This window comes from Penicillium verrucosum (assembly GCF_028828655.1).
Source record: "Penicillium verrucosum strain IBT 35672 chromosome Unknown utg000004l_segment0_segment0, whole genome shotgun sequence".
Classification (NCBI taxonomy): Eukaryota; Fungi; Ascomycota; class Eurotiomycetes; order Eurotiales; family Aspergillaceae; genus Penicillium; species Penicillium verrucosum.
Genome location: NW_026643213.1, coordinates 3872921 through 3885888, shown reverse-complemented (window position 1 = coordinate 3885888; position 12968 = coordinate 3872921). Strand labels below are relative to the sequence as shown.

The 12968-nt window shown below is 45.4% G+C and overlaps 5 protein-coding genes across 5 annotated transcripts; 3 read left to right on the top strand and 2 right to left on the bottom strand.

Annotated features, from left to right (window-relative positions):
• Positions 1 to 2233: 2233 nt before the first annotated feature.
• On the top strand, positions 2234 to 2490 carry N7516_010762 (uncharacterized protein; the record flags this gene model as incomplete). The annotated part of the gene is made up of 2 exons (XM_057223480.1): positions 2234 to 2409; positions 2472 to 2490. 2 exons carry the CDS (start codon positions 2234 to 2236, stop codon positions 2488 to 2490), a joined length of 195 nt encoding a protein of 64 aa, XP_057070701.1.
• A 23-nt stretch (positions 2491 to 2513) lies between these two features.
• N7516_010761 (uncharacterized protein) lies at positions 2514 to 2741 on the top strand (the record flags this gene model as incomplete). Its single annotated transcript, XM_057223479.1, has 2 exons — positions 2514 to 2644; positions 2693 to 2741. 2 exons carry the CDS (start codon positions 2514 to 2516, stop codon positions 2739 to 2741), a joined length of 180 nt encoding a protein of 59 aa, XP_057070700.1.
• A 329-nt stretch (positions 2742 to 3070) lies between these two features.
• Positions 3071 to 3718, bottom strand: N7516_010760 (uncharacterized protein; the record flags this gene model as incomplete). The annotated part of the gene is made up of 1 exon (XM_057223478.1): positions 3071 to 3718. The coding sequence occupies one exon, from the start codon at positions 3716 to 3718 to the stop codon at positions 3071 to 3073; it is 648 nt and encodes a 215-aa protein (XP_057070699.1).
• A 1994-nt stretch (positions 3719 to 5712) lies between these two features.
• Positions 5713 to 10537, bottom strand: N7516_010759 (uncharacterized protein; the record flags this gene model as incomplete). Its single annotated transcript, XM_057223477.1, has 7 exons — positions 5713 to 6858; positions 6925 to 7064; positions 7175 to 8132; positions 8818 to 9044; positions 9092 to 9660; positions 9730 to 10260; positions 10317 to 10537. The coding sequence occupies 7 exons, from the start codon at positions 10535 to 10537 to the stop codon at positions 5713 to 5715; spliced, it is 3792 nt and encodes a 1263-aa protein (XP_057070698.1).
• Positions 10538 to 10922: 385 nt separating this feature from the next.
• On the top strand, positions 10923 to 12291 carry N7516_010758 (FAD-dependent oxidoreductase; the record flags this gene model as incomplete). The annotated part of the gene is made up of 3 exons (XM_057223476.1): positions 10923 to 10943; positions 11013 to 11884; positions 11940 to 12291. The coding sequence occupies 3 exons, from the start codon at positions 10923 to 10925 to the stop codon at positions 12289 to 12291; spliced, it is 1245 nt and encodes a 414-aa protein (XP_057070697.1).
• Positions 12292 to 12968: the final 677 nt, after the last annotated feature.

Here is a 12968-nt window from a genome sequence, read left to right as displayed (position 1 = left end):
TAATAATATAATTCGGACTATAAGTATTCTAAAGACTATTATATCTAACTAAGGCGGATAATTTATTTTAGAATTCTAGACTAAGTTCTATTAGATATTTAAAATTAAGAGGAAGTTATTAACTACCTACTATCTTTAGACTAATAAATAAAATAAGATTGCTAATTAATATATAGCCTAGAGATTATAATTATATATTAAATAGAATTAAGATAACTAATTAGAGATTCTACTAATAATAGATTTCGTAGTATTAATCTTTTTATAGGATACTATAAAATAGTTATTATTCTTTATCGAAAGAGGTTATAAACCGGCTATATCCTTTAACTAGAAGGACTAAAGTAATCTAATAAATAACGAACGGGATATAATTAATATATTATTATAATTTTAAAATATCTAGATAAAAATAAGAGATTAGATTATAAAATCCTAGTAGTAGATAATTTAATAGGCGAATAAGTACTAGAGAGAAAAGAATTTCGACGTCGGTAATTAGATTTTTATTATAATAAAAGATTAGTAGCTAGACCGCCTAAATCGGAAGCTTTCTTATCTAGCTAGTAGACCCTATAAGATTATCGAGAAGATCGGAAATATCTATAAGCTCGATCTTCCGGAATCTATTAAAGTTTATCCGGTATTTAATCCTAGTAAGCTTCGAAGAGCGTTATTATTAGAACTATTATACGGATAGTATCTAGACCTACTACCGCTAATTAAGATCTCTAAGGAAGATAAATAGGAAGTAGATAAGATTATCGATTTACGCCTTTATTACTAGAAGTTATAATACCGAGTTTAATAGCTCGGCTATAATCTCGACCTATAGTAGTATCCTATAGGGAACTTTAAGTATATACCTTAGAAGATTTAGTACTTCTATAATAATTACCCTCTAAAGCCTAGACCCCTAATACGCCTATAAGCCTAGTTAGATACGGCTAAAGACGAAGTCTTCCTTAAAGATTATAGGGATAACGATAAGCCGGCATTTAGGGGCTAAATACATTCTTAGTCGGGGGTTATATAACGATTTATAGGGTTTTCTACCAGTTGACTCCGCCTATAGAGTTTTCTGCTAACTAACTCCGCCTTTGGACGAGTCAGTTGGTTCTACCGTATGTTTCCGCCTTGCAGAGATTTCTACTGATTGTTTCCGCCCTCGACCCAGGACCCACCCCACAATGTCTTTTGGTCCTGTTGATAGATTCTTTTCTTCTCTTTTCTTTTTCCTCCCTGTACTTAATGTTCTCGTTGAATGCACTCTTTTTGTTTTAAAGAACTGGCTGGTAACACTAAGAAGCATAATTATTAGTATATAGAGTATCATAGCAGTAATTAGGTAGAAATATACAATTTTTCTGATCAAAACATAGTATTTTTCACTATGTAAACTAGAATTAAATCAAAAATAGAAAGAAATCTAGGTTCAGAATAGGCGGAATGTATTATCTTGTACGGTACAAAAGGCGGAAACTCTAGCGGTGAATCTTATATATGTATTAATAAGCGTTGTCAAAAATGGTCCAAATCGGCTGCCGTAGTCCAGGGGTCGGAAACTAATATTAGTAATATTGATGCCTCAACATGCCTGAATGTTTGCCGACAGAAAATATGAATACCTGAATTACCATAACAGAGCGCTTAAGTAAGTAAAGTACTTCTGAAGTTCCAAGGTTGAAATCCAACATGGGGATGGATGGCGATTTGTACGGGTCGTATTTGTACGGTCGGGATCGATAAGGACAGATAGTGACATACGGTTAGGGGGAATCGATGAGATTGGCGATATGTATGGTCCGGAATATGGTATAAGAGGCTTCAACGCCTAGAAACGGAAGATTTCAAAGATTTGTGTGGTGGGAATAGCTTCAATATTACCCGGGAGGCTTCCATTTGAGAGCTTTATTTACAATACACTGTAAGAGCGGTGCCAAAAAGCGGTGTCTAATTAGGCATATTAAGCCATCTTCAGGCAGTATTATTAGTAATAATTAGTTTCCGACCCCTGGCCGGGATACACCTTCGCAGCGGGTCCTCCCCGGCGCCACTCCCGCAACTCCACAACATACCTAAGTACATACCTCCATCTCCACACAGTCTACAGCTCTTTCCGTTATAGTTCTTTCCGCGATTTCCAAACCACATCCCCTAGTCCAAGCGGATAATGGGGAGCCATTCGGAGCCTGACTCCCCCGTAAACTCTAGCCCGCCATTTTCTCTAGGAATGAGCAGCACTTCTGCGGCAGAATTCGTCGACCAGTCAGACTTCGAATATCATGTCCTGAAAGCAATTCGCAGCGCGTCTGAATCTGAAGTGTTGGTTTTCACTGATATCAACCCACTGTGGGGAGAGGGGATAGTCGACTTGATCAATAAAACGGATGACGGATGTTCTACCAGGTAAGCTACCTCAACCCATATGTGCTCTCTTGTCAAATTTCATTTAACACCGATTCTCTTAGAAAACTTATGATTCGTTAACCGCAGTTTTACGAATCAAAGTCATGCCGACCGAAGTACACGACAGTTGCCAAGACTGGTGGCGTTTGTCAGAGATCAACTTACGGAGGATTGGTGACTTGACCGAGGAGGAACAAGCGCAGCTTGATGTCCGCGTTGGAACGAGTAAGATACCGTATATAGGCTTCTCTTAGTTTACTTCTTATATACTAAATTCCTACAGCACTTCCGTTCGTTGGAGGTCCGTATCGGTCGTCACGCAAGGAACCTGATCTATTCGTCCGCTCGATTTACGACCGTCTCCCGTCCTTCGTTATTGAAACAGGCTGCAGTGTATAACTCTCTCATTGGTTCATATTGCCAGGCAATAATTTAGATTCACTCTCACTTCACTCTCACTTCACTCTCACTTCACTCTCACTTCACTCTCACTTCACTCTCACTTCACAAGTACTATGTTGAATCTATAGTTAACTAACTAGTTATACAAATGAATACTATAACTATTAATTATTTAAAACCCGCCTCTTTATACTCCTAACTCTTAAGTCTTAACTTTTCATTTCTCTGAATCTGAATTGAATCATTTCTTACTATCTTACTATCTTAATCTGAATTGAATCTGAATTGAATCTGAATTGAGTTGTATCATACAGTATTGCAGAGTGCAGATAAAGTCCACATCGATTGACTCATTGGTTGGCTGCGCGCTGTTGCGGGGAGTTTCCACATAATCAACAATCACAGGGAGGCGATGTCGCCTAGTTGGCGTAAGGGGATTAACATCCGGGACGGTAGTAGAAGTCGCAGGATCCGTGGGAGAAGTCACAGGATCCTTGGGAGCAGTCCCGGTCGAACCAGGAGGACTGGCAGCAGATGGGCTTGTTGTAGAGCGATGTAGTCGTTCGGGTGATAAAGGGCTGCCGCTTTTCATGGAGGAACCCGTAATGTCGATTCTCTGTTGGTGACTGACAGGTCTGATTCCTGTAGGAGTGGAATGACGTTTAGTCGTAGACTTCTGCCGGGCAGGAGGAGGATCAATACCGCTAATTACGGACGAAGATGGTGCTATGTTTTCATTCTGTGTTGATGTAGAATGAATAGACGGAGTGGCAGGACGTTCTCGTGCAGGCGTATGGGTATTGTCACTGGGACCGGGGGCACTGGGACCGGGGGCACTCCGTTTTCCAATGGGGCAACATCTGCCAATAACACGGGCGACGCGGAGACTCGAGCCTTTTGTAGACATACTCATAGTTAATAATCAAACTTTTCAAGCACTTCCTATATTTTTATTGGCTGTAGTCGCTCGGGGCTTACTAGTTTGGACGGTGGAGCCAGTTTGGCTAGCGGAGCGGGCCTACTCTGACTCCACTATATACTGCTGGCTCACAACTCGCTGTGGACTTTCGATAACATGCAACAGCCGCCCCTATTCACGGTCACGCCTCCAATTGTATCTAGTTAGTATCACACATAGGGCGTAACAAAGCACAATCAGACTACACCTACAGATCTCTATCCTAGAGATACAAGAGAATTAGGATGCAACACAGCACCACGCAGAACACCAAACACAACCCCCAGACGAGAGCAACTCGCCAGTCGAGTGGGGCTTTGGGAGTTAGAAATTTCATGTTGTATTTGAAGGGCTTTAAGAGAGGCAAGAATGTACACAGAGAGAGGAAGAGGGGAGGAAGAGGAGGGAGGAGGAAAACAGGAGGGAAACAGGAGATAGTAAACAAGCTAGCTATGGGAGAGCAGGAGCCACCCGTTAGGATATATTCTATATTTATCTCGGGAAGGAACACTCATCCGTCCAAATCATAGATAATTAGGTTGAAGCTCTTCACAGCAATATATAAACTCAGTTTACTCCAAATTAACAGATCCTTCAAATAATAGTCAGCCTTCATAGATGTTAAGTCTATAAGTAGGTAGCGGTTGGGTATATATTTAGAATACCTAGTTAATTTTTTGCCTAATATATAGTATATACTTATTACTAGGCCGGGTAGATAAGCTAAGTGCCAATCCTATTCCTAATATCTTGAAGCTCTTTGTTTTGGTGCGGGGTCTCCGCACCACACTACTTCTACATGATGCTCAACTCGGGGGAATAGAATTGGCGCCCCTATCTCACGGGGTTTGGATCCTTAGGGAACAAGACGACATTCTTTACGAGTATGCTCATTATACCCCGTGATGAAAACTATAGCCCTACTGATCCGCAATACCCCTAATTAAGAAACGATCCATCTCCAAACTACAGTCGACTCCCCCAAGGCATATTCGATGCTCTTCAGTATCTGTCTACTTTCTTCAGTACACACCTTGCCGAATCCAGCAAGCGTGATTACGAAGTCGTTGTTAATCATCTAAGGAAAGCGGCAAAGCTGATTGCGCATGCTGGTACTCGTGTAGAGATAGGCATGGTTATGTTCTTCCCATATGTCATCCCCGAGAATATCATCGCAGATATCTAGGCCGCCAACCCCTACGCCCTGCTACTTTTGTCATATTTCGCTCTGCTTTTAAAGCTCATGGAAAACCAGTTCTGGTACATACGTGGCTGGCCTACACGAATATGGGCGGCTGCCGACGAGCAGGCGAAGAACTACCTCAAAGTGAAAAAGATGCTACAATGGCCGAAAGAACAGGCATTGGAGTTGTACAGGCACTAGAAGCCAAATTTTCTAATATCCCAGATCCAGAGGTCGGGGAATAAGGCGCCGCGGCGCCGTTCCGTATTCGTCACTCCCATTCAGCCTCAGAGGGCTGACTGAGACAATTTATACACATGTGTTCTGGTACTTCCCGGAGCGGTCGCCTAGCAACTTGGCGTCGATCCGACGTTCGAATTGATAGTGACCTTCGCCAGTACATCGCAGGCTCTCCTTCGCAAGGGAAATTTATATACACCTAGAAATTACAGGACACTTATCGTCCAATTGTATGCACCGGAAACGTTCTTCGATCGTAGCACAGTATACAACATTGATGAGTATCTCGTGACACACCAAGGATGGCATCGCCGAGTCGTGCTCTAGGATATGAGTATATTTTAACAGCAGCAACATAATCATACATATAATCATTGACTTGTACTCCCCAAGATGGAATCAGCCTGCCTTTGGTATTCCAATGCGAGCAATTTCAAGATTTCCGCCATCCTGGGAGTAACCCCCCAAACCCAAACCTAAAGCGAGATTCTTAGATAATGTAAATATCAGATGGGAATTATCAACATACATCGCCAAGTAAGGTCGCCCACGCGCGGGCCAGAAGGGCAGCCAGTGAATAACCTTCGATAATTTGTTCCTGCTCGTATTGCACCTTGGCCAGTAGAGATCTTAGGTCGTCGAGAAGTTGTAATTCTTCGCCTGATGGCTGTTGCCCGGATACATCTACCTCCATGCTATAGACCCACTTGGTCAGTAGAAGGGCTGAGGAGACAGATGAATTAGCCAGTTGGCCCAGTAGATCTTGGAACGAACGTATGGGTAAGGAGAGACGGGAAGACTCACCACTGTCCCATCCAGCCACCGCGTGCTCAATACTCCAGGAGAAAGCAGCAGTTTTGCTGACAAGCGTAGCACCTATGGTAACTGGGCCCTTGAACCCTTCGTAGGCCTTGCTGGCAGCCTTGGTCACGAATTCGTTCCGTTCCAGCGGTGTATTTACATATGCCTTTATTGCCCGTGATAGCACATCGTGATCATCCACGAGTAGCGCTAAGCGATTGAATGAATGCGATGGCGGTAAAAGCCGCGAGTAGCCAGCACGAAGTACTGCACTGCAGTTGAAAACAAGGGTATGCTCTTGGTCATCCCAAGCTACCTTGTAATCATCTGATCGACCGGCCTGCAAGGCAGCTTCAGTCCGTTCTAGTGTTGAGATTGCTGCTCGGAGCAAAGTGGTTCGTAGGTTTTCATGTGGCCAAATGCCCAGAGAGAAACGGCTGACGGTTTGGGCAAGCTGATTCAGATGCCAAAGGTAAATGTTTATGGCGTGCATGACGACTAGTGCTGTGAAGCCGCTTATAGAGTAAGGCTCATTGTTTGGAGGAGTTTCCGGGGCCCGAATCATGCACTCTAGAATACTCTGAATGGTATGTTGTGGGCTGTTTGGGTGGGATCGCTGCAGTTCTTCCCATTCTTCGGCTGTTTTAGCTGCCCATAACTCGTTGCTATCGGGGGCCTCGATCATGAGATCCCGGTCAATCACGAAGCCGGGCGTAATATTGAATGTGATCATAAGCGAATCACTTAGGATAAACATGGCACAGAGTGCTCTTTTTGTTTGTTCGAAATCGATCCAATCGGACCAGGTCATTGTTTTGCGGTTGGTAGCAAGGTTTTGCAAGTCAATCCTCCTCCATTGATATTCCTATTCAGGGGTAAGTAACTCACTAAAATAAATGTAAATGCGAAAGACGAGCAGGAATGAACCGACCAGCATCATGAAGCCCATTTTGCTGAACATCTCTGTCGCAAGATTCCGCCGATTGCTGAATACAGCAAAGACGGTTAGGAGGATCTTGGATTGCAAGACCCACAACTCAGAGCGATACGTGCCATTGGGTTTCGAGATGGCTGCAGATGAAATATACAAGATAGTCAGTTAACCGTTATCCAGGAGGCAAACTCATGCCCAATTCTAAGGCTTACTATTGTCTCTGACAACCTGAAAAGGTCATACGCACGACGCCGCCTTAGACGGTACAGTGCACCAATGCTCGCCATTGCAAGTATTAAGGGAGACGGCGTATCGAGAGGGGAGAAGGATGGCAAATGAATAAAAGGCAGATGTATGTGAAAGCATTCCACATAACTTCTGATAAACTGCTGCAGTTCACTGAGTTCAAAAAGGTTACGATCGGGACCAGGATTTCCAAGCTGCACGGAGGCATCTCCGTGGATCTTTTCGAAGTCTGTTTCGTTGATTAAATATCGTGGAGACTGGACAGATTTCTCCTGTCGAATGATGGGGAGACTTCGTGTCAGGTTACTAGGATCCCTAGACCACGTATCGGAAGGCGATGTCCCTAGTTCCGCTTGAAAGTCCAAAGAGCTTAGGCCGTCGAAAAAGCCAGCTCCTAGTGTCGTATCACATGCAGCTTCTACTGAATGTTTTGCTGATGAATTAACGTTTGCGATTGTCGGATTAACATCTCGTGGTGAAGTGGGCGTGTGTGGTATCTCGCGCTCTCCATTTGTGGTTGACACAATTCCGTTCATGTTGTCTATTCCGGTATATCGGGTCGCGTCTGGAGTGGCTCCAAGTAGTAAATGCATAAATAAAGGGTCAGATCCCATTGGAGTATCAAGGCCACCGAAGCTGGATAGTGATGGAAATTGAAGCCCGTATTGGGAAAAGGAAGGGCCCGAAGGAAGTGGAAGCCCATTTGTATGATACATTAATGGAGGAGCCTGAAGGTTTGGTTCCACCACCCCCGGCATAGAAGAGACATCGCTGTCCTGAGTGTCTTGTGGAATGGGATCTTTCTCCAGAGGCTGCGGTCGGCTCGGCGATGTATAATGCTGTGCGGGAGCTTCGCGATCGGAGTCTTCCATATTGGGAGGGTCGCAGGGGTCGGAGTTCTCGGAGGCATTTGAAGAAGGAGAATTCTCCGGCATGTCATGGCCGGCATTGTTGACATACTGTTCTGTATGAATTGTACGCTCGTGGCGACGGAGGAGGTCCCTGAGACTTCATAAGGATCACTCCGTAGAATAGGAAGCAAGCAGGAAAGCAAACAGGAAATATGAAATTGAAGGAGGATATCTTACTTCCGGCCATACCGCTTCCCACACGTCCGACAAGGAAAAGGCCGCTCCTGAGTGTGCATCAACTCGTGGCGCGCACAGTGTTCACTGCGTTTGAAGGACTTATTGCAGCTCGCGCATGTGAATCTTCTAGGCTCCCTGTCATTATCGCTAATCCTAGGTTGCTTGGTGGGTGCCATGGTTGAGTTAGCCAACAAAGGCCCACGACGCTCTCTCTCTGCGTGATAATGAGTTCGGACTATCCCGGCCCCCGGGGTTATGACAGTTGGTAAACTACAGCTTCCAATAAGTAGGCACGTGAATTAGTGGAACTGAATTGAATATTGGACATTCAAAGAGAAAACGTGTGGGGAAATAAAGTTTGCGGTCCCTCGCGTAAATGCGGGGAATGCGGGGAAGCGGCGAATGCAGAAATTCGGGGAATTAAACGGGAGGAGGCTCACGAATAAGAAAGACTGAGGCCAAATGGTATTTATATAGTTACTTGTTCTATATTTGATACTCGCATACTTTAAATTCAGCAATGATTGAAAGTGGTACAATGGCAAGGCTAGTATACCGCGTTCGCAGCAGCCTCACAATCCTTTCGGATCAAGGCAGCGTGTGCCTGGCTTCTGATGGTCACTTTAGCCGAGAATGGTGGGGAGTTTTTGGTTAGTTGAGGAATACGCATTGTATCAATTGGCTCCCCGGGTACCTCATGAAAGTCGAAACAGTAGAGAAGGCGAGCAATGGCTATCCAAACATTGGTCTCGCCGACCTTCCAACCGACACATACTCGCCGACCTGCAAGTCAGTTAGTATATTTTCAAAGCGACATCAGCAGAACATACCAGGTCCAAAAGCCCAATGACCTTTCAGAGCACTTTCCAAATCATCATTCAGGAACCGATCGGGCCAGAATCGTTCCGGCTCCTCATATTCATCTGGGTTCAAGGCAATTGCCCATGCGTTCCAGGTAAAGACTGTCCCTTTGGGGAAACGATAACCCTCGTATTCGTCATCCCTGGTTAGTGTAGTCGGAGCACCAATCTCAGCAATGTTGGGCCTCCAGCGGAATCCTTCCTTCACGACTGCCGTAATGTATGGAAGTAGGGATCGGTCTTCCCACTGCGGCAGTTGCTCAGCATTCGCACCACAAACGGAATCGAGTTGACTTCGCGCTTTCACCACCCAGTCAGGATAACAGATAGCCCCGGCAATGATTTGACCAATAGTGACACGCGAAGTGTCGCTTCCCGCTTCCATCAGTGATCCAAACACAAAGAGCTTCTGGGTATCGTCTATCTGTCGTATTTCTTTACTCTCGAGGAAGTCTGCTCCGAAGCATCTTCTTTGGGTGCCGTCCTTGATCCTCTGTTCGAGCCGGTCGAGCTCGCGCTTGTAAACCCTATGGAGTGCTCTGATGTCAGCCATTTAATCAACGCAGTAACTTGGAACCTGAGACACCTCAGAATGAAACGCTTTTTACCTTTTCGTCTTTTCGAAAATTTCCTCTCCTCTTGGCCTCCACCATTGGAGTAATCTTGGCAGTTTGGCAAACACTGGAAAAGCATCGACGATGTTGACGCCAGGTTGTTGGTTCTCTAGGAAAACCTCAATTGTTTCGAATAGCTCCACAACCTCAGGGTCATCTAGAAGCGACCGACGTCCGAAGACCACACTCATAATGACCGAGTTGGCATACCGTCCATTCGCAGACCACCATCTGTCCGGAGCATGTAGGTAGTCCCAGCAAAGTTGCTTCGATTCGAGATCTTGGAAAGGTCGGAAAATGTCTTGGTTTTTACCGTTTAGAATTTGGTGCATGATCTTCCGTAGAAGCCGCCAGCGATCATTGTAAGGCATGAGGACGATTCGAGAGTTCCCTGACATGATACCTTGTGTCATAGGAAAAGGGGGCCTGGAGCTATAGATCGCCGCGCGACGCTCCATGAGATCGGTGACCACGCGGGATGAGTTGAGAAAGACCCAGGTGCTGCCTCCAAATTTGCAAGTAAACCTTTTGAGGTTCAGTTTGTTAGCAAGGTAATTTGTTGGGCGGAATCATAGTCATACATCTCCCCGTATTTCTCTGCTAGCTTTTTGCCCCATGGTCCTTGTTGTATAGCTGGAATTTGAAAGGTATTTCCAAAGATCGGCACTCCCGGTACATGTGGTGGCAATTTGTATTTTTTATGCCATCGGAAGGTCGTGTAGGCATACTGGACGAGGAGCAGGGCAATGACACCGACAACGCCAGTGGTAAGAACTAGGCCTCCAGTTACCTGTGTATCCATTTTATCAGCCCAAATGGAATGGCAATGAAGTAATTTTTTTGCATCGCTGTTCCGCGTCAATATTTTATATAAATTCATCCAAAATTGTTTCGTGGGGCAAATATTTCGACAATGTGGGGGAATTAGGTGGGCACAGGCTCCCTGAAGTGACGAATATCACTTGCCAAGTTAGGGCTTCCATTTTCCCCGAAAGAGAAAACTGGGTGATACTCGCTACTTTTGGCACTACTGAGCTCCCCCACCATCCTCTTTATCCGGTGATCGAGTTAGACGGTCCCATACTATTGCTACATATACTGATCTACGATCCCACACCTCAACGAAGTTATATTCTACCAAACAGTACCTCAAATACTCCCATACACACTGATCTATCTATTTCACCATGACGCGCTCGCCTTTCAAGGTACGTGGACCAGAGTTGGAGTTCACCCACGTTGACTTTGTCTCACGGTCTAACTGTCTCTGCGACTAGATCATCGTCGTCGGTGCGGGGCCCGCCGGACTACTACTTTCACTATTGTTGGCTCGGCATGGCATCTCTGTCACTATTCTGGATGCAGCTAAAGAACTGGACAATCGACCACGGGCGACCCACTACGGGACCCCGGCCGTCTATGAGCTGCGTCGCGCAGGAGTTATCGATGATGTTTTAGCCGAGGGCTTCCTTCCTGGAACGATGTGCTGGCGCAAGCTCGACGGAACTTACTTGGCTGGAATCGACAATACAGTCCTCGGTGACCATCCGGATCGACTGGTCTGTCTGCCACTGGACCGGCTTGGAAAGATCCTCTTGCGACACCTAGACCGCGAACGGACTGCGGAAGTCAAATGGAACCACCGCGTCAAGGACATAGGACAGGATGATGACAAGGCGTGGGTCAAAGTAACTACGCCCAACGGCGAAGTTACCATGGAGGCTGATTACATCGTCGGATGTGATGGAGCCAGCTCCCAAATCCGGCGATCTTTGCATGGTGACTTGGTATTCCCTGGAAATACATGGGACGAGCAGATTGTCGCAACCAACGTCTACTATGACTTTCATAAGTATGGATACGAGGATGCTAAATTCATAATTCATCCGGAACACTGGCATATGGCTTCTCGTATCAGCAAGGACGGCATGTGGCGTGTCTCGTACGGGGAGAAGGGTGGCCTCACGCATGACGAGCTTATCGCTCGCCAGGCTATGAAGTTCCGAGAGATGCTCCCCGGGAATCCATCTCCAAAGGAATACAAACTCACGAACATCAGTCCGTACCGTGTGCATCAGCGGCTAGCCCAGAGAATGAGGGAGGGGAGGTTTCTTCTGGCTGCAGATGCGGCCCACTTATGCAACCCTTTGTAAGACTATCCCATTTTCTGTCTCTAAAGTACACAATGTCTAATTCACTGACAGCGGAGGACTCGGATTGACTGGGGGAATTGTTGATGTCGGCGGGTTGAGCGACTGCTTGTTTGGTATCTGGACAAACCAGGCAAACCCGGATATTTTGGACGTCTACGATCAAGTGAGAAGACGCAAGTACAGCGACATGGTTGACCCTATGTCCAGCCAAAATCTGCGACGGTTGTTTGAGAGAGATCCTGAGACAGTTCTCGAGCCAGGTCAGGATGAACTTATGACACTGTTCAAGAAGGCTGAGAATGATGTTGATTTTGCCAAAGAGATGGCGTTGAGTATTAATGATTTGAAGTACGACTTCACTCAGCACTATATGAAACCGAAGGGCATTGTGGCAAACATGTGATTAGACTATAGTCTATGCATTCATGCGGGCAGTGCTTTCAGCCAGTTTTTGGCAGATCTTTCCCGGCTTTGTCCTCTTGTTTCCTTTGTCACATAAAGCTATATAAATAGGCTTGATGACACCCAATCGAGGTTCGCAATTATATTTGCTGATAACTTCCAGGAGGCAACCTTCAGATCAATAGACATACATGTGAGTAAACAGTCGAATCAGCTTTCTATCTATGATATCACTCTGCCTTGGCTGAATAAATGTACTATACTTGCTCTAGGGAAAATTACGAGTAATAGGCTAGTCATTTGGCGCGTAAGTAGTTGCTACTATATATATTTACATTGCCGAGACCGATGCTCCTAGGATGATAGGAAGACATGGAAAATGTCTGGTCATATTAACATCAAATCAATCCTTCCATGTTGGTATATCCATGTGTGAAGGACTCGTTCTAAATTCCCGGAAAGGTTAAATTGATTTACATGCAAACCAAGATATGTCGCATTACCTCAACCGTCCATATGCTTCTGCCTCTTGAACAACACAACCAGGTACGATTTTGGAACATCCTCGTACGGACGAATTCGTTAAGCTGCTGCTTTTACAAAGTGGTAGTATGAGAAAACATAATAGGACATCATAGGTGTCAACCTTGACTCATTACCGTCGCAATTCAGATACAC